At 33.4% G+C, this 26,989-nt stretch overlaps 2 protein-coding genes across 11 annotated transcripts in view; one reads left to right on the top strand and one right to left on the bottom strand.

Annotated features, from left to right (window-relative positions):
* The window catches only part of LOC110997546, a 35,781-nt gene extending 23,899 nt beyond the window's left edge, over positions 1–11,882 (top strand). For 3 of the 6 annotated variants that reach the window (XM_022265754.2, XM_045630779.1, XM_022265752.2), the window contains 7 exons: positions 4,208–4,311; positions 4,801–4,889; positions 5,521–5,651; positions 6,199–6,300; positions 6,897–6,938; positions 9,678–10,883; positions 11,440–11,882. In XM_022265754.2, the coding sequence (XP_022121446.2) occupies positions 4,241–4,311; positions 4,801–4,889; positions 5,521–5,651; positions 6,199–6,300; positions 6,897–6,938; positions 9,678–10,883; positions 11,440–11,601 (1,803 nt within the window). In that variant the 5' untranslated portion in view covers positions 4,208–4,240 and the 3' untranslated portion in view covers positions 11,602–11,882. Of the gene's footprint in view, positions 1–4,207; positions 4,312–4,800; positions 4,890–5,520; positions 5,652–6,198; positions 6,301–6,896; positions 6,939–9,677; positions 10,884–11,439 lie in introns of those variants that run through there. The other 3 variants (XM_045630781.1, XM_022265756.2, XM_022265757.2) reach the window with 3 other exon arrangements.
* A 61-nt stretch (positions 11,883–11,943) lies between these two features.
* Positions 11,944–26,989, bottom strand: part of LOC110997541 (rho GTPase-activating protein 190) — a 30,135-nt gene continuing 15,089 nt past the window's right edge. For 3 of the 5 annotated variants that reach the window (XM_045630735.1, XM_045630734.1, XM_045630736.1), the window contains exons 16-39: positions 26,542–26,648; positions 26,171–26,265; positions 25,801–25,956; positions 25,488–25,632; positions 25,177–25,283; positions 24,724–24,914; positions 24,317–24,476; positions 23,863–23,981; positions 22,961–23,038; positions 22,648–22,692; positions 21,288–21,397; positions 20,718–20,816; positions 20,246–20,344; positions 19,760–19,850; positions 19,251–19,362; positions 18,942–19,054; positions 18,344–18,465; positions 17,784–17,891; positions 17,466–17,540; positions 16,774–16,909; positions 16,191–16,322; positions 15,568–15,706; positions 15,126–15,333; positions 11,944–14,585 (exon numbers count right to left, since the gene is read on the bottom strand). In XM_045630735.1, coding sequence (XP_045486691.1) covers positions 15,135–15,333; positions 15,568–15,706; positions 16,191–16,322; positions 16,774–16,909; positions 17,466–17,540; positions 17,784–17,891; positions 18,344–18,465; positions 18,942–19,054; positions 19,251–19,362; positions 19,760–19,850; positions 20,246–20,344; positions 20,718–20,816; positions 21,288–21,397; positions 22,648–22,692; positions 22,961–23,038; positions 23,863–23,981; positions 24,317–24,476; positions 24,724–24,914; positions 25,177–25,283; positions 25,488–25,632; positions 25,801–25,956; positions 26,171–26,265; positions 26,542–26,648 — 2,738 coding nt within the window. In that variant the 3' untranslated portion in view covers positions 11,944–14,585; positions 15,126–15,134. The remainder of the gene's footprint in view (positions 14,586–15,125; positions 15,334–15,567; positions 15,707–16,190; positions 16,323–16,773; positions 16,910–17,465; positions 17,541–17,783; positions 17,892–18,343; positions 18,466–18,941; positions 19,055–19,250; positions 19,363–19,759; positions 19,851–20,245; positions 20,345–20,717; positions 20,817–21,287; positions 21,398–22,647; positions 22,693–22,960; positions 23,039–23,862; positions 23,982–24,316; positions 24,477–24,723; positions 24,915–25,176; positions 25,284–25,487; positions 25,633–25,800; positions 25,957–26,170; positions 26,266–26,541; positions 26,649–26,989) is intronic. The other 2 variants (XM_045630737.1, XM_022265743.2) reach the window with 2 other exon arrangements.

Below are 26,989 nucleotides of genomic sequence, written 5' to 3'. Positions count from 1 at the left end.
AATAACAAAGCAGACTAATTACCTAATAAACTAATTAAAATAGTACCATTGATAATAGTATAGTATATTATTTGAGTCAGTTCAAATGAAAGCAAAAAGTTTATTTTCCCCAAAGGGTTAGAGAGAAACCACGGATGCCTTAGTACGGTCCTGACATCTCTCCTTGATTCACATTCATGATATTCATCATGCATGCGCGTCGGTCATTGGAAATTTTTACTTTTATTTATCATACAAAGCGAAAGTTGTATGACTTAAATTTAAAACAAAAACTATTACAAATTCAAAAATCATTTATTTTGAATAAAGGTAATGATAGTATAACAAAATATACACCTATGAACGTCAAAAAATTAATATACATAAAATGCTTCTAATTTTAAATTTACTGCCAGTTCTCAAATCAAATAATACAACATATTTTGGTATTTTATTATATTATATCCTATATTTTATATATTTAGGTATTTTACAGAAAATTTTCGTATATTTGAAACCATAACCTATATTTCTCAAGAAAAATAGGAAAGTTAGTTCCATTTTAAAATTAAAACTGAAATAATGAAGAATTGCTAATTGGGTCGCAGCACAGCATGTCGGTCAAATGGACAAGTGCTTGTCACAAAAAGAGCGTTCAAGCAAAAGTTTAAGTGTGTGAATCGCAGCCAGGTTGACCTGGTGATAAAAATCTAGGAAATATGAGCTTTTTAATTTATACTACAACAAACTTTAGGACAAGCTTCTTCCGTGACTCATTTAGTCACGTTTTGGATAAAAAAGACAGTGCGAACAATTTGATCGCTTTAGCGAAAAAAAAATAGGTTCAACAGATGACAGACGTAGAAATGTTTCTGCCTTGATGCTTTGGCGGTACAATAGGATATAATCATTCATTAATAATATCATAAGTATGTAATGTATGTGTATATGTATCAAAGAGTTTTTTGGTACGAAGTTTATACCTCGCCAATATTGAAACTAGCTTTACTAAAACTTGGTTGATATATATGTGTGCTAAACAACATATGAAACGCAATTTAGTAGTTACATATCATTTAATATAGAGGACCCCTGTTCAAACGTATTAAATTTATACTTTTTATACCACAAATAATTCCATTTGATAACATTATATGATTATATCATATAGGTTAAACTACATATATTATTTTCTTAAGTGTTATAAAATAATCACAACCGCTCTTATATCGTTCGTATTTTAGTTTTGTGTACTAATGGTTTTTACATTTTAAAAAGTTTCCTCTGTAATCTATTTACCCGGTGACACAGTTCTCCAAAAGTATTGGTAATATCGAGGCCACGGCGGCCAAGGCTATGCTACTTTACGTTTGTAATGAAATCCGTTTCACTCACTTCGTTTACGTTATGCACAGATTAGTGCTGTCTTAAAGGATAAAAAGAGTTCTAAAATGCACAGACAGAATACTCATTGGCTACATATCAAAAAGTTAAGCAGTGTAAGAATGGATGCTAGATGGAAACTCTCAACCCTAAAATCTTGCAACTGACTTCTAGATACAGCAGTAAAATAGATGCAGACCTCTGACCACCTTAAAGCATAAAGATTTAGAAGAGAAGCAACCGCGTCTCCAATCTGCAAAGTGTCATAAACATTGTTGCAGACGTGTCTTTAAATCTTCATCGACCTAGAATATATCCATATACCATCGATCATAGAAATAAATTTAGAAAATTAAAGTTATTTAATTATAGTATATATAACATACCTTTGAAAAGCTCAACTCAGCTTTAAGTTGCCATACTAACTTGGACTGATAGCGACACGAGATAAGATATCATACAATCTAGTCCTAATCTATTTATCTCCCACCCGATGATACTTTTCACTCTTTAATGTTATACTTTGAGCGGTGTTTGAACAAGCTAGGCTTAAAATATAAGTATATGACTTTACTTATTGCTCTGACCCATATAACATTGTATTTAATTTTTTTTCTGGAAATATACTACTTGACCTGCGAACAAAATATTTATGAATAACTATTAATTTTTTTTAGTCACTCTACAGAGTCCGATACACTTCCCCTTATATTGTTTAGTGCTAGCGGATGTAGCAATAAGGAATTAATATGTAATAAGATACTTATAAAATATAGTCTATTGACGCTCATAAGATTACATAAAAGACTATGTTTATGTAATGTAAATGTAAATCTATGTTTCTAGATAGTCGTAAATTAATACTTATAAATCAATTCTTCAATCAAAATCAAATATAAAGTGTTAAATTTAGGATATTTTAACTAGTCGCTTCCTGTGAATTAGATAAGTCGATGGTTAAATATTGTTCAATTCATTCCAAAATGTAGGTATTAAAAATAGAATTAATACCATTAATAATAATTTAAAGAGTTTGGCTAAATCAATGTATTCGATGGATTAGTTTTGGATTCTGGGGATAACTTAAGTCCGTGAACTACTTAGAAAATTAGTAAGGTTATTATAATTATACAAAATCATTTAAATATGTTTTTACAGGCCTTGTTTATGTCTCTCTTTTGTGACGTACTTACTAGGACACAAACTGCACATTTAGCTAGGCCGCAAAAAATGCGTAGAGAAATACATAAAACATCCCACTTATACGATGTACAGTGAGTATATATATTATACAGTCAAAATCTGTTATAACGTCCTCCAAGGGACTACTCTTATTTGGTCGTAAAAACCTATTGTCGTAGCGTTGTTGTCGTTACGGTTTAGACTGTACTGATAAAAATCTTGTTTTGATATATATGTACCTATGTATGAAGTTTTTTATGAAAATCACTGGCTGCAATCCAAAATAAAGATAAGTCAATATAATAAAGAATTCAGTTCGATTTCTCTATTGAGTACGTTTACTTTGATACTCGGTGCTGAAGTACAAAACAGTAAACAAGATTACAATATTAATTCCATTGTGTCATGATTAACTCTCATATAGAGGATTATCGAGACACGTGTTAAGAATATGTTTCAGGGCGTCCTTTTAGAGTGACGTCATTTTTGGAGAATAAAAAAATTAGCTTATATTTAAAATTAAGAATTTGATCTTTATCTATTTCGTCAACGTGCAGGTAATAGCAAGAATGGAGCATTTTGATGTTTTTAAAGTTAGCTAACAAATATAATATGCGTTTTAATAAAGTTGTTTATTTACTGACGACGTCCTTTTTAGCGTACGTCCTTCTAAACGGAAGTTTATTAATTTACCTATCAAACAATGATTGGACAAATTGATTGTTTGATGTAAACATTAATCAACTGTTCCTGCTTGTACTATTTATTGCATTTATAGTACTTAAGATGTTATTATTAGGTCGATGCCGGATTATTTGGTTTCTACGAACTAAGCCTACTCGTATTTTTATTTCAAGTAAATTGTAAAATATTGCTCATTCAAACCCGCTTGGGCGCCACTTAACTCTCATTTAGATATAGATATCGTAATTTATACTGATTTTTATAAAATTGGGCATTCAAAACTTATTTTACTTTATTCAGAAATATTTCGTAACTTTCAATATTTAATTGTGTAATGACAAAACCGAAAAAAACTATTTACGACCAGGATAGATCAGGATGTACTGCAGTATGTTGCAAGTTTAATAAACTTTAACCCAATAAATAGTGCTTTCTTTGATCGATATCTCCAAGGAATCCCATTAGACCAAGCATATTTGACTTAAAAAGTTTGTATGCTTCGAAGTCGTACTTCTAAATTTGCCGCAACACGCTAACATTTATTTGTAGAATTTTTTAATATTTATATTTCTAGTTATTATTTTTTTACTATTGAATTTGTTAGTTTAGTCGTTCATGGATCAGGAATTCAATCGTGAGATTGTACCTTTGCTGTGCACCAATGGGTTTTTCTTCATGTACGCTATTGGCACTTGCTTGTAGAGCAGCATCGTAAATAAACATGACTTAGACCGAAAAATCTATTGTTTGTCAGATGGTTAATCAGCTTCTTAGCTATAAAGGGTGGGCTAAGGGCTAAAATGGTCAATGAGACGGAAGCAGAAAAATATTTACCCCGATACGGGATTAACTGTTTCAACAAATGATTTTGCTAAGTACTCTAATTAAAAGTTAAAACTGAATATGGAGTGTTGTGTTTCCCCGTGATTCACTAGTTCCATTAAATTCAGTCATTTAGTATTCCATTTCTCATCTCCAGGTATTAGTTGACGCATGGCGAGAAAACAGCACCATGTCGGGCATGACGGGAGCGAGCATGCTGCGTACGCGCCGAAAGGATGTCAACGTCAAACCGAATCGGAAGTAAGTTATGCTGGAGCCATGCTTTCGGAGTTGATTTTAAATTTGGAACATTTCATGGAAGGCGATTCTTCGAGCATATCTGTTTCTTTTGGATTCTTAGGCATGATACAAGGCTTATTCTTCCCTTGCTGCAGATGAGACCTTTACTATATATTGAGCGTGGCTCTAGTATTAGTAGTGTCACTTTACTCACTAGTAATTATCAGTTAATATTGATGCAATGAACAAATTCTCCAGTGTTGCATGCTATTCCTAATATTACAAATTAGAAATATTTATTAACGCGTACACTAAACATTAATAATAAAAGATAACAATAAAGAAAAAAAGATTGTGTGATGCGCAATTTGGCCTCACTCGGTACGCTCACAATGGATACACAGGCAATCCTTGTAACCACAGAACTCATTTTCAGTATTAAGGATTCATCGACAGGAACGCACAGTTAGGGTAGGCATATAGGTTTATAGGGTATTTATAAAATTTCAGATTGGACCGCAAGTCGTCTCGGGGTATGCTCTACGAGAACGAAGAGCTACGGTTACGGACAATCAATATCAATGCAGAAATTGAAAGAGGTCAGTTGATTAAAAATATTCCTTCTGGACTGTCCTAGAAAAGATTATCTTGTAGAGATGTCTCTACAGAATAAATTATAGCAGAACGGTATATACACAGTGAAATAACCGCCTCCGTTACGCTGACGCATAATCCATTATGGCTCTGTCTCATATATAGAAGAAAACTGACCCAAAAGCTCAAGGCTTTGAAGGAGAAGCAACTGAAGATCGTTTAGCTTACTGCACACACCGATGGGTAAATGCAGTCGAATTCCTTGGAGGTCATTTTGGACATTGCGGAAGCCTTCGATCGGGTGTGGCACAAGGCGCGTCCCTTAAAACTTCCAGCTTTTGAACTACCCGTGACATTTTGCGATTAGATCTTTAGTTTTTTATCCGATCAAAACGTCAGGGTCGTTGTTGACGGTGCGGGTTGTGACTTAAGACCTATAAATGCTGAAGTTTTCCAAGGTGGTATACTGTCTCCATTACTATTTCTCGTGCATATCAATATATGCAGTCAAACAACGTTCATATTATATTGAAAAGTAAACTTAAACATTACAGAATCGACATCACAATTGCGTTCTTTAAACTGAAAAATCAAAATCCCCTGATAAATTTATTAATATTTCTCATTTATGATCAGGTCAGTCAGATATAAAGAAGCTGAAGCGAGAGAATGAGCAACTGAAGAGGGAGATATCGGCACTCCGCTACGAGTATGACCGGCTGGACCGGATGCTGCGCGAGCGACGTTCATCGCCAGAACACTCGGACGTATGTTATGGTTTTCTATTGATATATCCATTGGCTTATTTATTTAAGGATATATCCGGTCGCCAAACTCCACAAAAGTACATTGTATATATATATATATATATATATATATATATATATATATATATAATTGGAATCTCGGGATCGGCTCCAACGATTTTCATGAAATTTAGTATACGGGGGGTTTCGGGGGCGATAAATCGATCTAGCTAGGAATAAATGATAGAAAATAACAAAAAGGTGGTGTTTGAGTAGTCCCAATTTAAACGAAAAAATGTATCTTCCTGACATCTATCGGCGAATAATAATACTATTTTTTGTTTAAATTGCTTTAACGACACAACAACACTTAAGCAATTCAGCATATAAATATTCTATACTGTTCATATTTCATCATTTTATTAGTATGTAATTCGTACTTAAATATAATTTTCAAAAAAACACAATTTATAAAAAAATAAAAATACCGAGCAAAGCTCGGCCATCCAGGTACTTAAAACTTAAATGAGCCAATATTATGTAAGTAAGTGACAGTATGGTGTGGCAGGACAGCGCGTCGATGTGCGGCGCGTGCGCAGAATGCAGCGACCCGCGTGTCGCCTTCCACGACCTCACTGTTGTACCCGAGGAGGGCGAACAGGAAAACAAGGTGGGTGATACACGATATAATTTACTTAAACCAAATAAAATAAACAAGGCCTAACTTAAGTTTACTAACGACTATGTTTTAGGTTTTACTAACACTATGAAAAGGTTTTATAGAAATACATTTGTGTTGCTCTGAAATATGTTAAATTACGTAGTATATACATTTTTATCGGATTATTTAGGATTGTATATGTAAATATTTTCTTTCGATATTATTATATTAAGACGCATACGTCAATGAAATTACAATAATTGTTTGGACTCGTAACTAAGCCACCGGTTTCCAGTTATATTGTTTTGGAGATTCAAATTTTAAATTTTAAGATTGTTGATTGATGCAACTCTTCCTGATGATTGAAAGGCGCTGGAGACTTGAGATACGTGTATATCCGATAAAAAATCGGCGAGTTATCCTCACTAACCTCACTACCTAAAATATATACAATATCTTTAATACAATTACATTTGAGACCTTAAAAACACACGAAATGTAAATGTTCTTTCTTATAATATAATGTGCGATAGTTTCGTTTTAATACTAAATTTAATTATTAGTTATATATATCAACGAAACTAATACAATCTTACGTTTAACAGCCAAAAACGAAATCGGTGAAACTAAAAAAGAAAAAGAGCAAGGTATTATTATGTTTATTTCGCATGAAGCAAGTATTCAATGTTTTGGAGTGTTTAGAAATCATTAAATCGTCCTAGTCCATCCACACAAGTCTAACTTTTCGCCATTTAATTTTGACATCTTCAGATTAAATCTAATACCATAAAATCTAAATAATTTGAAAAAAATATAAATTTGTTAAATTGTGTTAAAACTTTTTACGGTGGGTACTTTGACATCTTAAACCTGATGATCATGTTTTATCTTCTCTCTGTATACAGTTATATCAAAAGAAATTAAGAAATCATATAGTCTATGGTATTAATAATAAGTTGCAAATAGATATAAATAAATAGAAAACAAAATGCCAGCTTCTTCTACGTCAATTTACAACCTCTGATATCAATAAAACGTCTTCTAAACTGAGATAAGAATAAACGATAATAAAAGTCGTATAAAGCCCACAAAATTCAACTCCGTAGCAATAAAAATATAAAAGCGAGTTAAAGATATAGTATATACTTTTACTACGATTGTACGGTAGTAGTTAATAATTTCCGTGTAATTGTTTCCGTGTTTCCGAAATACCTATGCTAATGAAAACCTATAGTTGATTATGAGCCGTTTAAAATAAATAAATAAATCAGTGGCGCTACAACCTCTTTAGGTCTTGGCCTGAGATTTCTGAATCTGTTTCATGATCATTTTTAAATCTAATAGGCAAGTAGGTGATCTCCAGTGCACACACGCCGTCGACTTTTTGGGTCTAAGACATGTCGGTTTCCTCACGATGTTTTCCTGCACCGTTCGAGCAAATGTTAAATGCGCACATAGACAGAAACTCCAGTGGTCCAGCCGGGGTTCGAACCTACGACCTCAGGCATGAGAGTCGCAAGTCGAAGCCACTAGGCTAACACTGTTGTATGAGTCGTTTTACCTCTATTATAATTGACAGACAAAGTAACCCTTCAAGTTAGAGGCTATATATTATATTAAATTTATTAGAACCTATATTTAATAGTGAAATTGCCTGAATGAGCTTATCTTAATTAATAATGAAAAATAAATATAGTAATATTTATTTTTCATTATTACTATGATTTTTTAAACGCATTTTATGATCTATCTTATGATTTGAAGTCGTCAAAGCACTTTGACCTTACATATATTTTCGCATTAAGAAGCTTGAAATCGGTTAATTATATGTATTTAGCGAATTCAAAGTACTCTAATTTGATAACAGAGAAAAGATTTAGGTTTGGAAATAAGTCAAGGTCGGGCAAGAGTTATAAGAAAACTCCATTAGGGCTGCGTCGTTGCGGAATTTATTAAAAACTATACAATTATAATTATTTACTCGCGTGATTGCTTCGGTAAGCAACCATATCATATTTTAGTGAAATATTCTTGGTAGTTTGCATGTATGGAAACTTTAAGTTTTTTAAATTTAGAATAGTTTGAATGTGCATTTAAGTAGCGGTTTTTATACTTATTTTAAATTGTATTTTTTACTACTGTTGTCCGGTCTAGGAAGATCTACAAGTTATTACTAAAACGATTGTTTATAAAAAGACAGGTACATAAGGTAGGTTTTAATGTGTGATACCTTATCTATTCTAAACGATTTTATGCTGGCTCTTCCAGCTTTTGGTCTAAGATTTTGACAACCCTATAGTGCCTAATGTGGAGGATTTATAAATAAACTCAGTTGTGTGGTGAACCGACGTTGGGACGGACGTACGTGCCAATGGTTTTCGGATATAATGGTGGTTGGTTCTTTATTACGTTTTTTGCATGTTTTAAGATCGCTCTAACAAATGTGTTAATAATTCATAGGTGCAATTAAGTGAGAAATAATCGATAATAACCCGTTTATAATCCTATCAGTGAAACATGTTTAGTTATATTACTGGCAAAATATTATTTTAATTAAAGAAGGGGCCTAATTTTAATTGAACTTTTCACTTAGTCTCATTAAAGCTTCTATTATAAATTGATGAACGAATGTTTTATAGTACGATGTTCCTTCACTCGCTTTAACAAAATGTCATATTATTTGTGAGGACTGATTAGCAAACATTAATGCGTTGCGTGGAGAGTTAATTTAATCTACAATCCGTATATAAAACTATTTAATATTCACACTGATTACTTTCGGAAGTGTGACGCATGTGTCGTCCTCAAATCACAATAAACTGTCTACGTGACATACCCGAGGTGAGTTCACCTTTTATTTCTGAAGACCATGGAACAGCTGCTTCGACCACATTAGTATCAAACCACGTCGTAGTAAGGACATAAAGCCCATTTCAAAGAAACTCAGGTTCAAAACGGTTTAAGTGACAAAATTGTATTGAAGGTATAAGATATATTTTGTCGTGATTATAGAATGATTAAAGTATTATTTTTTTTTAAATGTTCCACTAAAGTATTATTAGTTCGAGTTTAATCCATTCATACACTTATGAATTTCGTCCAAGAATATAATGGGTATAATATAATGACCAAATTAAAGTCCTTGAAAACAATAAAACTTCAAACATCGGACGTGATTTCTATGAACTAACTCGTGTAGCACCTAATAATATTAGCACATTATGAACGTGTGCATATTTCAAACAAACATCTCATTTTAAATACCACATTCCACTCAAATGCGCAATCAGCACTATTTCTATTATTTATGTGCACTTGACTGTAAATAGCTTTAAAGGTAACCGATTCTGTCTACAGTATATTTAATATTTTGTAAAACGTTTCAGAGCGGCAGTGCTACCCCGTGCATCTGTGAAGAATGCCAAAAGGAATCGAAAAGAATATCCGATGAGGAGAAAAAGTCTGATAAAACAGACGAGAAGAGCAACGAGCCGAAAGAGCCGAGTGATGACGCTCCAGTCACGAAGCAACCGACGCAATCTCAGAACAATGTGCTCGCTCAACCAAATACAGATGACAATGAAAACGAAAGAACAGTCGATGTACTAGTTCACGACGCACCGAATGTGCCGAGCTTCTTCCAATCTGTGACGTCACATCCCTGCCACATTACCGGCCCACCGCCTCCCGGTTTCGTCACCACACCATATCTGGCGCCTCGATTCCCAACGGGAGGGAACGTGGAGGACTTGCTAGGGGACGTTCAACATTCGCAAACCACAATACATACCACGTACATTCAACAAAATTCGGTATACATGTGTAACACGCAGAAGATTCTACAGAACCACTGTTGCTGCCAGAGCCGCGACGAAGCCGCTAAACCGGAAGTGTGCCAAGAGCAACCTAAGTGCTACGTTACTGAAAAGAATATAGAGCTCACGTACGATTACCCGAGAACAACGCCCATTCCGAGCACACCCAGTCCCAAATCTAGCGACGATTTACAAACAACGACCACGGAAGTGGCCAGCACTGTCGTCTTTGTAGAGAGACGGATTCCTGTAAAGCCTAAAAAATTTGATTTCTTTTTCCGCTCGCGCTCAGCGCCGGTCGGCGAGAACGAGGAACCGATTTATGCGACAGTCAACAAACTACCCAAGAGGTTACGGAGGATGGAGCTAGCTAATTTAGAAAAAGAAGTCGCGTACAAAACCGGAGAGGGTGAGTCCTCTTCTAGAACGGAAGTGACGCAGAAAACAGATTCAGAATCTCAAGCACAACCGCCGGACGACGACACGAGTCGCTCGGAACGGGAGAAATCGACCGTTCAGCCGCGGCCCGAATCTCCGAAAGCGAAGAAACGGAAGCGGTTCTCGCTAACGTTCAAAAAGAGGGAGAGAAAGAGGCGGGAGAAGAAAAAAGAAGTGAAGAACGGCACCAAGAACGGAGGACCCGTTCAGGTGGAGAGCGACAACGAGAGACTGATAGAAGAGCAGGAGCAGAAGCACAAGCATTGCGCGCGGCATCGGCCGCGGAATACCATGTCATCGTCGAGCTCGTGCCCGCGGTACAAGCGGGACAGCTATCAGGTACTGTACGTAGCCGGGCACTCACACGGTAGACACACGCTACATTCGCACTGGGCTTGCTTAGTGCCTAAAATACACTTGCACTTCTTTATACGGGTCCATATCACAAGGTGGCTTATCCGGTAGATAAAGAAAATCAGTTCACTAATCAAGGCTTGAGTGCATTGAAACTTTAGGAATGGGCAAGCCTGATAGTGCGGAGGCCTTAGTGAGTACACTTTTGGTGTAATGAGGTCAGTGGCAGCGGACCTGTATTAGACCACGTTTTGTGTTGTATTGTAATTTATGTATTTATTATATCAGCTATTGACACACAGATCTTTTATTGTTACACCCCTCCTTCTCCCGTCCTTTGGGCAACGTGTGATTGCCCGGTAGTTTGCCGGTTAGTGTAGTTCCGCTAGACGAATTCGGTAGATTTTTTAGCTAATATGCACCTCGTACATATTAACAAAAGCACTACAAAAAAAAAACAATTTGCAGTTTCTAGGAACACGAAGTTAATGATATAGATAACATAATTTGAAAGAAATGAATATATTTTTTTATTTTTCAGGAAATGACAACCTCTCACTCGGAGCACGAGCGTACAAACAGCATGTGTTCGTCGATGAACTCGCTGGGCTCAGCGTGCACGCACAAGTCAAGAAAGCTGTCAGCCGTGCCTCAGACCGACTCGATACCTTGGTGCGGCTGTTGGGGGGCTGGTTGTGTGTGAACAGACAAACGACGGACGATTAGTGCTAATCTTCGAGGTCTTCTGACCTCCCTTGGGGAACGGCGTTCCCGTCTTCGGAAGTTTCTTGGAGTTGGAGATACCAGGGTTAATGTTCTTGCGGTGCATTTAGTAGTTTAGTTCTAGAATGTGGGTAGTTTCGTTTTCCTACTTTCGAATTTCTCATAGAAATGTTGTATGAATAGTTTAATAGTTGTATATAGTCTGCGATTTGAAGTAAAGGAGTGTAAATGGAAGGTGTGTAATAAATTATTTCGTTTTTATATTTCGTTTTAATTCACAATTACCGAAACTAAATTTAAGGATAAATAAAAACCATGTTAATTACATAGATGGTTATTTATTATAAAATATGACACATTCTTTTGAACTGTGTTAACAGTTGATTGAAACGCACATAGCAAAATGGTTTTCCGGCTCAGCTTACTAATCACAAACGGTTAAAGAATATCAGCCGTAACAAAACATTTAAATAAAATACTAGCAATTGATTTTCAAAACATATAAATATAACTTCATTAAAATGTAAAACGGTAAAACATATTCAGTAACCAGTTAAGCATGAGCCGGCGAAGCGTACATTGATTCTACTATAGAACATTCGAGAACCTACAAAGAATTTTGGACGTAAACAAACATCGCTAAAACCTCAATGGCACGTTAAGCCTTGCGCTGATAAAAAATAAATAAAAATATTGCATCAATTAACAAAAACATGGCTCTTACGGTGCTCTTTCGCCGAAGATTTCATAATAATATCACTTTTATATTTCATTTTATTGTGAATAGATTAAGTCAACTTCAGAGGAAGAGCACCGTTTCGATAAAAAAATAAATAAATTACGCAAAAAAATAATGAATGTACAATATTTACATCGCATATTTATATAGGATAGCTTAAGAAAAGGGGATTATATTTTTGAGATCCAAGAAGCGAAATTTGAACTTCAAACAATAGTAGGCTATATATCTTTCCGATTCATAGTAAAATATAAAAAAATCCCTCACATCGTTTCCCCTTTTGGACATGATATATGCGTCCCTTTCGCACACACGTTTTACAATACACAAAAGCGAACGTGCGACAAGGACCGATAATATATTACGATAATTATTAAAAACTTATATGAATATGCCTTAACTTAGCTTAATGGAGACATCTATATAATATCTTAAAGATAGTTACATTGATTTGTTTAGAGATTATATTTTGTAATATATAAAAAATAAAAGCGTATAAACGTAGCTACACAAATATAATTAAAAATAAATAAAATAGAACTCCAATTCATTGCACGAGCTAATTCGTATAAAAAAAGTAATTCACAAAAGGTTATCAAAGACTTCAAAACCTAATCTTTAAATTGTGTTTCAATTATTTTTCCTTCAGATTCTCTGCCATTTAATAGGTATTGCAAATGTCAGAATTTTAACAATTTCATAGAAATTTAATTTTCCGTAACTTTCAATTGTTTTTATTTGCAATACCTCACCTCACATACAAACAACTGAAAAAATAAACCTCTTTAAAAGCTGCCATGAACTAATCACAACATATTCAGTCTACAAAAATACCTTAGGCCATGTAAAAAATTAAATAAGTTTCAATCAATTTTAATTTTCAATCTCTTTGGCGAACTGTGCCTTTTGAGGCCACCATACAAATTAAAAACTTTATTTTTGACTCGTTTAGGTTTGAGCTAGCAACTCGAATACTATATTATGGGTTACTGTGATGTGAATTGTGATAAAGGGTCAAATTACTTACTAACAATGCCGATTAAATTTATAATTAACTCCCTTATTAAATAGGGCAAGATTTAACAAAATGTGGCAAAATTGTAAGGAACCATTGTAAAATTTTCCAATCAGGCAAGCCCTTAAATATTTGAGTATGGTAATGTTCACTAAAATTATAAAAAAATAAATAAAATTTATTTAAATAATATACAAAAATGCAAAAGCAACGAATATCATTCAGACCATTTCGTGATTATATACTAGATCGTATATACTACTCTTGCCGTATATATAAAAACTAAAGGTATCGTATACGCGTATACCTTCCGTTTGTTACATACACGAACTCGATAATAACGCCTGTAGGAAAAGTCTTCATACAAATATGAGAAATTTTCAATACAAACTCGTACTTGGAGACAATAATTTAATTACACCTAAACCTGTTCTCAAAGAGACAGACAATCACTCATTACACTTAATTTGTCTCAAAGCACGGCTTGTTTCCTATATTTAACTTACGGATAACGATCAATCATATAGATAGCCAACGCAACGAAAACTTATATTGTAAGATCTGTAAGTTAAATATAGGAACCTTATATTATTTCGACTGAACGGAATGTGCTTAAGTGATGTTACGTCGATTACACGAATAAATACGATACAAAAATCCCATTAAATACATATTTTGTGCAATTCTTAATACAAATGCTTTAAAATACTGTAACCAGTCCGTTCTCATATAAAACGTTTCGTTAAAAAAGCGCTGACATCAACAAGCCGCCTACAAAGCCGATATCACAGCATAACTATTATATAATTATAAAAAATACCCCAAAAATTGTCTTAAGACATACGCGATTTTAAAATGCGTTGTTTTAACAACTAACCAGTATTAATATCATATTTTTATGAAACAATAAAAATTAAATTATTATCTATTTAAGACCAAAACTAGCCCAAAATAGAACAAAAATCAGCTATTTAATTAAAAAAATCTATACCATTGACGTGTTATACAATAGTTATGCCGTGTAATGATATGAGACTTGTTAAAAATATCGCGTACACAAATATTACTAGCATGGAACGATATAAAACTGTCCACTGAACCCACGTGTTTCAAACGACTTTAATGCTTATAACGCACGGGTAATGTCGAAAATCACGCGACGATGACGTCACACGTCGTCCATCACAAATGCAACCTGCATTGTGGGTTCCTGGAAATATTATATATATATATATATATATATATGTATATATATAAGTTAACTAGCAGACTCGGCCAAGCGTTGCTGTGGCTAAGGTTTAGTTATATTACAAAGTAGTAAACTATTCAAGGGAAACGGTAGGAGAACTTTTGTGAAACGTTGTTACTTTTAACACAGCGCCATCTGTTAGAACTGTATCAAATAATAAACAAATAATTTGCAATAAAAGAAAATTGCCACAATAATTAAAGATCTAAGCCATCCTATCTCTTAAGTTGGACCAGACTGCTCACGGTGTGCCAATTTAATTTAAAATCGGTTAAGTAGTTTAATAGGAGTTTATCGCGGACAAACATCGTGACTGGAGATTTATATATATTAAGATATACATATTGACAAGAATTCAAGTTGGATAATTTCTACAAGATAAGCCAAAATTCATCGTAATAAAAAGAACCAAAATTGAAATAATCACACAAATTTCGATAATTATCGAGTTTTTTTTCGATGCACCTTTAGTCTGATGCGGTATTAATAAAATGTACTCACACACGTTCCTCAGACCATAACGAAGGCCTCTTGCCCCCTGAAGAGGAAAGGGTGCTGATCAATCATAGTCTGGACAATGTCTTCAAGGTAAGGCCGGGTCATCTCGAACCGGCCCATGTCACTGAACTGAACCGGAAGGAGAGTTGGCCACCAGCATATTGCCAAGTTCTTGCTGTCCATTGAGTTTAGCTTCGAGTTATCTGCCACTCTGGAATATTAAAATACTATTTCATTTGTATGCAAGATTATGCATTCCTTCTGGACTTTGTTTTTGAAATTTACGCACGTAAGAAGTGAAAAGCAATTTCACTTCTTACGTGCGTACACTAGTATACGCACACTTTTTTTCAGAAATTTCGAGCGTTTATTTGTTAACTATATTTAAGTTAAATTAAAAACGTAAACCTTTTACAGGAAAGTTAAAATAAATTAAAAGACATACCTGGCAAAGTGATTAAGCAGATAATCCAAAGTGGCCCTGGCTGGCGCAGTAAGGGCCGAGTTGAGTAGCGCTCGCAAAGCCAACAAACGCCAACTGCGGTCTTTTAGTTCTACCCCACCCGCGATACAACCTCGCATTGCTGAAATTGAAACACTGATTAGTAGACGAAGTCACTATTAGTAAGATTCAAAGTCAAGACTTAGCGTTAGGTAGACTCTAAATACATTTTAAGTATGGGGCTCGATATATTCAATGAGGCATTTTAACAAATTTAATCTTTTAGAGATTAGAGAGTATTTTTACTAAAATTGTTGCAAAATAAATAATCTTTTGTATTTTTCCATCAGGCTGTTTTATTAATAATAACGGTTAATAATGTCCATTTTCAATGAACTAGGCTAATATTTCATTAAATTTTGAAAGGATACGATTAATATAAATCGGTTGATTTTTCAATTAGTACAACTAATATAATAAAAATAAGCCTGTCTTATTTATGAAAATTGTTAGCTGCTTTTTAATATTTTAATAGTTTTAAATAATAATGACATATAATTGATATGAAACATTACAAAATATGTTCTCTCTAGTTATCAATATTACCATTATATAAAATAACTTACCAGCAATATCCTCTAACTGCGCCATACTAGCTTCGTCTAAAAGAGGCGGCAGTTTCTTGGAGAAGAAATCTTTGAGAGCCGTAGCAACTGCATTCACCGGAATGTCTAGAGCATCTAAATCTATGTTCGGATCTGAAAATATAAATTATTTGCTTTATTTTAAAGTTTTCAAGCAACATTTTCTAATATTTGGAACATTTATTGAATCATCAGTCATGTAATTATAGTATAGTATATAATTATATTTTTTGGTAAGATGTTTTAAACTATAATAAGAAAATAAAAACTTTTTAATGACAAAAGTGTTGTGACAATATCAATATCCTCACACTAGGTCGGTGGCCCTGTGTTGTGGGTAACAAGAAAACAAAGATTGCGCAGTACATGGTACATGTTAGAAAACATGTTTAAAAAAGAAAATAATAAAATTAGTGTTACAAATAGTGTGATTAAGTGTGAATGGGTGTGTCTGTGCATGTATTTGAGAATGTAGCTGTAACTATATTTCACTATGTTGCATAATTTTTTTTGTACAAATATTAACTCAGAAAATTCTAATGGCATTATCTATTGAAAAGCATACCCTCTCGGAATTTATTGAAAAGCATATCGACGTGTGCGCGATTCCCAGGAACTCGATACAATCCTTCAGACGCGAGACCCTCTCTCTCAATGAACTGAACGCATTTCTCCACAAAGAGAGGTACGCCGTGTGGACCCTGAAATTATATATAATATTTTATTTTGAAGTCTCCATAATCTTTATATTATATGTAATAAATGACTTCGTTTATCAATTGGGGCATTTTTTTTTAGAGAAAATCTGAAAAATGATAGTTATAAAACATTAATCATCATAATTGATGGTCGCAAGTCTGGTTTACTTAATTTTTTGGCTTTTCCGTGGGTCACGACTTAAAAATGATTTAGAAACGATGTTCTAGAATATCGATTATCAAGAGCATCATCGAGTTTCAAGAGCTGTCAAACATTATTTACCGTTTCTTTTTGTTAATATAATAGAATGCAAACAGGAAGAAAGCTCACCTGATGTTAAGTGATAAAAGAAAGCTTGTTTGCCGGCCTTTTAAGACGTGGTACGCTCTTGTTTGTCAAAGTCAAATTGGTTCGGAAATACTTCAGTGGAAAAAGTGTACAAAGATTGGCATATTTGACAGCGCTCAAGACAGGGATACGTGTATAAGATTTAAATGTAACAAATTACATTTCTTTGGTAAATTTAACTGGACTATTATAGAAAAAAAAATCACTCACTTGTGGACCCCAATTTTGTGCGGACACCGTACTGGCCGCTTGCGCTGCATTCTTTTTATCTTTCTTTGATAGCTCCTATAAGCAAAAAAGTATATTTTATATGTAATGGAGTAAACATAAAATGTATCATTCAAATACTTTAGCCGTACAAAAGTGGTAAATAAACTTCGAGATTTCTTTTTTAATAATATGAAAGTTACATTTGAAAGTTGTAAATTATCATATTAACTTGGAACTGTTTATTTTTATATTATTGTCATAGATGAAAAACATAGATTATTTTTGACATTGACTTATAAAAAAATGTTGTTAGTTCACCTTATGTCTCCTATCATGTTTGTTGAAGGCTGTTGGCCGCCTTCGTGAGTCCGCCGCACTTGACGACGAGTTGTCCTGCGCAGACGACGGATATTCACCAGCTAATATCTATACAAAAATCATTTAAATAAAGACGGAGTAAATTTCATTTCCATATAAACAAAGCGAATGAAGATATGCTAGATTTCCTTTTTTAATAAATAATTTTTCAAAGTAACTTGAAAACTTCAACATGTCTTTAAGGGTCTGTTTGACAATGTCCGGATAAGTTCCAAATAAGCTATTTAATACTTATTGGTAGGATAAACTGTATTTTTGCGTTTCACGACTGTCAGGTAGCGACATATATATATATAGATATAGATCTTATTTGGAACTTTTATCTTTCGAATAATTTATGTGTTGCATAGCTATTTGATACTTTATCCATACATTGTGCAACAGGCCCTTAGTCTATTATAAAATGTTTATGCATCTGATACTCAGAATCTAGTTTTAAGCCTTGTCAAAACTATAATATATGCTTTGGGTATAAATGTTTAAATATGAATAATAATTACCGTTTTATTGATAAAGGGAATCTTAAAGATTACCTTATGCGTTGGCTCGTGATGCGGAGGTGGGGGCAAAGGTCGAGGCCTTCGAGACTCACCGTCAGAACTACCCTCACTCGACTCACTCGCTGGAAAATGCAATATAAATTTACCTATCAAAGTAATTAATAATATCAACGTCAATCATCGACCATTAGAGTCGAGACTAGTAAAATGTTTAGCTTATATTTTTACGTAATATTTACAACACTATTCGGTGTTTAAGTTTATTAAGAAAGAGTTAATTTAAACGTACACATAATTTAAATATTACTTTCAAGACTTGCAAACCCTTTTTTTTAAAGAACCAGGGGCAAACGGACCTGAGCATTTTCAATATTCAAGAGCTCGAAAGTGTCTCGAATGGCTTTTAAGATTTTTTGATTTCTCATTTTGATTCATTCATTTTAATTTATTCTCATTTCTTAAAGCATCATTAGTTGAATGGGTTTATAAATACTTCAGACGGTAGCTACCCCCTAAACACCCTTAAAAGACACTCGGAAGAACGTTTTGCCTCAACGTATGATGAGAAACAATACAAAAAACAATGTGTTACACCTACCTTTATCCTCTTGCGTTCTCGCCCGATAGCCGGTGGGAAGTTCTGGCGGTCCCACGAACATACCTAACTTCGGTACTCGAGGACTTTGAACCGCTACTAAATTGCCTAGAGACCTGAAAATTATAATAACGCCTGTTTTAGCATAATTAAACATAAGATACAAAGACAGTAAGTATCAAAACGTAATTAATACTTTCAAAATAAATTTAATACATATGTTAATACAAGGTGATTCTATAGAAATATTAAGTTAAACTTAATAATAATTTAATTTAAATAAATTTAATAAGAAAGAAGAGAATAAGGTACCTTTTCTTGTAGTGGCGAGGTGCATGGTGTGCGTTGTGACGTCTACGTGCGTGTACGCGTGCAGCCCCACCCGATGCCTCGCTTGAACCCGAACTGTCTGTTTCTGAAAATGCTGGAAAGAAATCAAAACAAATCTATTAGTTAGATAAAGAATTTACTTCTATCTTTGGAAATAGTATAATTTTACAAATATAAGAGTATTGTATTGTACATTGCATTAAATAATTTAAGTAGTAGTATACAGATTATTGCACGAATGTTTTTACTAGGCCCTAGACAAAAGTATTTAGGTATTTACCACACAGACTATACTCCAGAACTTTATATTATCAATACTATTATGTGTGAATGCATGTATGTATTTATTTATTTGTACGTGTATGGAACAATTTCAGTAGCTTATTTATAGTATATTTTTAAAAAAGGTATTAGAGTTACTAGCCAAAAAATTATACCTTTTATCTGCGCCTGCTTTTTCATATGTTTAAATGTAATACAAAAGAACTTACATGGTTGATGCATAGGGGCCTTCTCATGTCTTCTGTGCCTCCTTAACCGGGTCATAGATGGAGCTTCCATATATTCGTTGGTTTCCTTTATCTGTAAATTATATCACGTTTAATTCACATTCTGATATGATAAATGTGTAAATTTAAGAAATTTATTAAAAGAAAGCTGTGTAAAAAGGCTTACTATAAAGTTAGTGATAAAAGGGCCTAGGTCTAGTGCTGGGCAGGCTACTTCTAATTAATTTGCTATATTTGTTTGAAATATTGTAGAATTGTTTGATCATTTGCTTTTTCTCTCGGCCAACACCCTCTGTCTTCTTTACCGATGAGTAGGGATGCCAACAGGTCCGAATTTAATGACGTGGAATAAGTATGATGTACCATGATGATCTTAGTTCCAAAATAAACGTATTTAAATTTTTTTTCTATGAAAAATGGAGATACATTTTCCCTCAACATTCTATGAAGCACAACAAAAATGTCTACCTGTGCATATTGAGCATCAAGTTCAGTCTCGGAGCTGACACCTGACGGGTGATGGTGATGCGCCGATTGTTGACCGTGAGACCATCCTGATCTCTGAGACTAGACAAATACATTTATTTCGCAAAATCACACACAGAAAACATATTAAGAAAAAGGTATGGCAGTTGTACGCTGTAACAATTATAAGAAATTTATGAAACCAAAATAAACTTGGGTACATAAACTAAAAACTATAATTTTTGCTGTGAAACAGAAAATCGAAATAATGTTTCTTTGTCGGTTAGGACATAGCCTAGTGGCTCCAACTTCCAAGATATAAGTGCATGCTAACTAGACTATAACTGAGTAGATTGTAACGATATAATATATCAGAAATGAAATCTTATTTCAACGTTAAATTTGATTTCCTTTTGGAGGGTTTCTCGCGGAGTCGTCAACGATATATTTCAAAATTTTAAGTTAGCTTACTCACCTTTCTGCTCTCTCTAGACGGTGCCGGGCCGATGGTGATATGCTGCAACGCGTCACTAACCATTGTGTAGTTGTTCATATCTAATTTACCCGGTGGTTGCTGAAATATTATAAAGAAATCTTCCTGAACTTAAACTTTATAAAATAACTAGAATCTTAATATATATAAATCTCCTGTCACGATAGACTCCTAAACTACTTAACCGATTTTAAATTTAATTGGCACACCGTGAGCAGTCTGGTCCAACTCAAGAGATAGGACAGCTTAGATCTTTAATTATAGTCGCAATTTTAGATTCTAACAGATGTCGATACTTTTCGACTGGATTGAGTAAGTAATCCATAGGCACTGCAATGGTAAACTGACAAACCTGTCATATAAGCTACAATTCAATATCATGATTACCACGTGTTATTGAGGCTAAAGTATAAATTAAACTTATTTTGTGAAACGAAGTTGGCGGTGGCAGCTAGTATTATAATAATAAAATATATTAATCAATCAATACTCAGAATCACCCCAGAGTATGATTACTTTCCTGGCATCTTTATGAAGTTAGTGTTTTCATACCTTTAAAGTTTGTGAATGTCTGGGTCTATGCGGCGGTGGGTGTGGCCGCGCCCTTCCCGTAGTAAATGCACGCGGCCCGTAACCAGCTGGCTGCCATAACCCTCCTCCATCTATTAAAATGAAATCAACTCACTCCTATGTTCGCATGTATTTATAATTTGTATATATATTGTGCAATAAAAACTAATTAGAACATATACTGAGAACGGTATAACGCTTCTTATATTCCAGAGTTTCGATCGCTCGCTAGAATGTGCAAATATTATAATTCTGTGTGTTCTATGTTGATATTTTTCACAATACTATTTGTGAATTCAAAAAGATTATTAAAACTTATTTTAATTAATTAATAAATTATTTTTGTCATTAATTTTAATATGTTTAATTTGTGTGGTTGATATTTAGTGTAAAATTCTGTGTACAAATGTAATTGGATTTTAGGTTTTCAAATGTTGTTTAGTATGTATCTTATCAATATGTTTTCTGTTTCTGTACCTAAATGTAAAAAATTAAAAAAATACTACTACTAAGATTTCGTATTTGGATTTCTAAGGATTTGTGTTGAATCGCATAAATTTAAGAAAACAATTGTTGAGCATTTTATCTGGATTTTTCGTAATGGATCAATTGTTTTTAACGTCCACACGTTAGTCTTGTCGAACGAAATCACGTTATTATTAAGTAAAGCTTTTATAGGTAGCTCTTGGATTAGTTAAAGACGGAAACTAAACTAAGAAACAAGTCACAGTGGCTTGAAATTTTGGAAAAATATTATGGTATGTATGAATAAATTTCTAGAAGCGAAATATTTGATGGGATCATCCATTATACGATTTGGAATATGCTAAATCATGCATGGCAACTTTTTACTAAATAAATTAACAAATTGAGATGTCTATAATATTAAAATCACATATTATTGCAAAAATAACTATTATCTACTAAAATCCTGTATGTGCCTAAAGATCATGCAAACTATTTTACTTTAACACTTAAAAGATTATCAATAACCTTTAAAAAATACTTATCTAATAATTTATAAAAATATCCTCTTACAATATAAGTGTATAAATAATTCATGCATCAACTTTAAATGTGCAATAAATACCGAGTGAGAAAAATTACCAACAGACCTATACCATGACTTAGTTAGCAGTTTTGTTTTATTAATAATATGAATTTTAATAAACTTTAAGTGTATATACAAATATATAATATAACAGTATATTGTCTTATTCTTTGTTTAAGAATCATGGTACTGAACTGAGGTGTAAAAAAACCTAAGACAAAACGAACTATCTACACAAGAATGAACCTTCCCTTCATACAAATAAAGTAAACAATTGCATCATGCAATCACCTGACTCGTGGGTGCTGAGAGAATCCTCCGAACAGTTGAGATCCGCTGCGTTACAACAATCCTTTTAGTTATACAACTCCGTAATGTTTAAAATTTTAAACCCAGCGAAATAAGATATAATATGTTTAAGAATTTTAATATCTAGGTTCATTTTCTTTGTCTTAACACTTGTATTGTAACAATCACTTTGGATAAAACTCATTTTAATTTTTTAAAGTATTTAAAAAAAGGTTTTTTATATACATAAGTCGATACCCTCAATTAATACCACCTTTAAAAGACACTTAATCCCAAATATAAATAAAGGACTTACGTGATAGATCCCCATGCATTCTATGGTCTGGAGGAGCGGGTTCCGGAGGAGTACTTGGAGGAGGATATACGCTGAAACCTGGCAAGACAATTTATTAGTATCCGTAGTAGGACCATTTTAGTACATAATCTAGTTTGGTGTAACTAAAACAGCGTTTAGAATAACTAACATGATTTATTAAGAATAAAAAATAGAAATTGTTCAAAGAACTACAAATAATGTATATGATGCAGTAAAGTATTTAAATCAGAGTTTATTGAATCTTTAGACAGTTAATTAAATATCGATATTCAATCAAGTCGCTAAGGTTCCGTCAGACAAGTGAGTGAACAAAACGTTTAACGAGTTCCCAAAAGGTTTCTAGGCAACAAGATTAACCTAACCTAACCGTTTACAATAACAAAAAAAACACGGAATTTCCAACCTCTCAGTTCTTCACGGTCACACTGAATTAACAATATCAAATTAATCAATCAATAAGAGTTAAGAGAGTGAAACAAAAAACCACTCAAACAACAAACCAACGTTACACATAGTTTGCGAAAAGAAAGAGTCTAAAAGTATCTGCTGTTGTCGTGACTGACATCTTGTTTTATTTTGTTAAATAACACGCTTTCGGCCAGACAGATTGTTATTTAAATTTTATTTAGATTTTATTTTGTTAAATAAAACGTTTTCGAGGCTGCTAAATCAAAATGCTAGCGACTTGATTGAATGTCGATCTTTAATCAACTGTCTAGAGATTCAATAAACTCCTATGATTTAACCACTTTACTGCGACATACACATTGTCAAAGTGAGGTTCAATAGAATTTGTTTCTTTTCAAAACTATTTATGGATGTAAATAATAATGTTAAGAATTATTTAGATCCATACATCAATACATATCTGAGGAAACTACCTTTCAGGAAACTTCTGTTCTTGGAATTATTCATGGTGTCACTGTACTCCGAATCCATATCGGCGCGTGATTCTGGTCCAATAAGCAGGTCCAACGAGTTCGTCAATTTGTGCTCCATTCTATGAAAATAATAGATGTATTATTAATCTTATTTTACATAACTCTATTACATAAATTTCATGTTCTAAATTTATATTAACGTCTACTATATAAAAATAATTGCGGGTTTTGTAAGTAAAAAACAGTTTAATAAAATACTTTTTGGTTCCATGTGAAAAATGATGACCATGGCAATCAACACGATACTGGATGCAGACCACCTTTTAAAATAAGGCCTTAGTAGTTGTAACATACTAGATAGTATTATTAAATAACAAATCTTTGGTCACTAAAACTACAGGACACACACATCCATTTTCTTAAATAATTCCGGCACGAAGGACCAAAAACTTACTGATGGTCAAGATGATAACCATGGTCTCTGGGCGGTCTTGCCGCAGCCACATCAGGTAAATTGTGGGCGTGTGGACCAGCCGGACGCTCCATACGAAAGGCGCGCTCAATCTCGCCTTTACGCTCCCATACTTCTTTAAAGAACGGCGTGTAGAAGGCGGCTATAACACATAAATGTATTCATATACAATTATTTGTTTGGTACATCAAAGATTGTCTTAGATTCTCCAAGATCTTTGGCAATTCTACAAATTTCACTGAATGTGACAGAATTATCTTAGTTTTGCCAGGCGGAAGGAAAGGAAGTACACTAAAATAAAACATTTGTGCAAATAGCGTCAGTCTGGAATAATAGACAAAAACACTGTTAACTTTAGGAAAAAAAGCGAAGTAATAGTAAAATCCAACCTTTAGTTTCAGCAGTATTGCTATACGTGTACGTAGTGAAGTGGGCAGCAAGACGATCTGCAGTTGCATTTCCGTCCGTTATAAGGGCGTGTCCTAAATCCGTGCCAAAGAAGGTATTTGCTGCCGAACCTCCTCCATCCGTTACAGCCACCATTTGTATCGGCAGATTAGGAATGTTCATTGAGAATGCGCTGAAGATTTAATGGTTTTCATAAACTTTATTGTAACATGTTTTGCCATGTATACTATGATCACCTACATATATATAGCAAATAATAAATGTTCATCAATCTCAAACCGGGTCCACATAAAGAGAGTTCCAATATAGAGTAAGAGTCGTTTAAGATGGATTATGGATATGAGTAAGCCAAAACCGCGCCTGAACAATTGATAGGATATTTTAAGCTTTTAAAGATTTGTTATAATTAATTTAAATGTGGGTATTGTACGTACTTCAAAGTTGCCAAGCTCGCTTTTCGTTTCGCAGAGTAAATTAATATAAAACCATGTATCAATTCTTCTCTAAATTGACTAGCGCCGTGAAAACTTGATATAATAACCTGAAATAATGCGGTACTTTAAACTGCGTAATTAAAAAAACATTTTTTGGTTTTTTAAAAAGTGGTTCAAATTTAAGACTTAATAACCCAAAAATAACGATTTTAGTTATGATAAATAGGTGTCATCATCCCTAAGCACTATAAAAATTAAGTTATTTTGCAAATATGAGGGGATAAATAGTTTTCTTTTAAGAACGTACTTACCTCGACTTTACGTTTCGAGTCTCCGAGAAACGTTTCAATGACAATCGATCTGTCACCCGTAAGAAAGCACGCTCGATGTAAAAGTAGCGGACTTAATACGCGATCCGGCGAATACGGGTCATCACAAAACATGCAAACCATTATCCTAAAAATATTATATACAATATTAATTTAAGTAATTTTAAAACTTCGTAATTATCAATTTATAACATTAACATACTTGCTAGTAATAAAAATGTCTGCATTTAATATGCTAAGGTTTTGGTTATGATTTCTTCAAGACTTTAAGTATTACTTAAGTAAAATTACTCACCGGATATCTGCGTCGAAGCACACAATAAGATCTCTATACAAATGGGCATAACTAGCCTTTTCGCGATTCGCCCTAATCAACTCTTGCACTGCGTCAGCCGTTAACGCCTCAGTTCCCAATTCGTTGACTGATGCTTCCATATAGGAACAGTGTAGACTGAAAGTACCATAAATTAGATGTAAAATGAAATAATTACCTTATATTTAGTGCAACTATGAAAAGATCTTGCATAATAACCTAAACATCTTCAAAATTTAAAAAAACTAACTTTAATATCCATGATATTGCTAATGCATATGTACTTTATAGGGTTTCTAATTATAAATTTAATTAGGAGAGATTTAAAATAGATAAAATAAATTTGACTCACTTATCAGCAAGATTTTGTCCTTCTTCCTGTAACCGAGCCAACTCCTTTTTATCCATACCATCGTCTTGAACAAATATCACAACTAATGGAAGACCCTAGAATTAAAAAAAATGTATTTTATATATGTAACAAATTATTATTATCTATAAAAATATGCATAGCTATCTAGAGCGTCAATCAAACTATGACTATGTATGACGTTTGACATATTTGACAGCGCTCAAGACGAGACGTCGACTGTCGTTTGTTTTAAAATATATTTTTTAAATTTCATGACGTCACTTAGACATAAATATAATTTTGGGAAATCGACCTGGAATATATGTTAAAACTACGAATTAATTTAAAATAAAATATCAAATACGACAAACCTGAAAAGGCAATTTATCTTCTTGCTCTAGACTGGACAGGAGTGTCTTCTCAGCGCAATTTCTGATGTATTCAAACGATTCTTGGTCTTGATATACACAGAAGTAACCTATAAAGTTGAATTTTGTATATTAGAGACGTTTAGAACAGCTAGTATATAATTTTAATTAGAACTCACAAATGACTATTAAAAAAATTTAATAGCTTGCCATGCTACATACTATATATACAGAATTGTCTATTTCAATTGTGAAGAGACGAATATAGTTTCAAAAAACATGTTATTAATTTATTCTTGATTACTTTCTTTAGACAGTGATTAAAATTATTTCAAATAATTTTTAATTCACTTTAAAGCAATTTATCCAAATGTATATATTTTTTGCCGATACATTGTGAACTTTCATCATAAAATAGAAAAGAAAATTGCAAAATTGCCCTAAACAAATT

Source organism: Pieris rapae, chromosome 13, assembly GCF_905147795.1.
Source record: "Pieris rapae chromosome 13, ilPieRapa1.1, whole genome shotgun sequence".
In the NCBI taxonomy this organism is placed as follows: Eukaryota; Metazoa; Arthropoda; class Insecta; order Lepidoptera; family Pieridae; genus Pieris; species Pieris rapae.
Note: the sequence above shows the minus strand (reverse complement) of the source record. Positions and strands in the feature narration are given on the sequence as shown.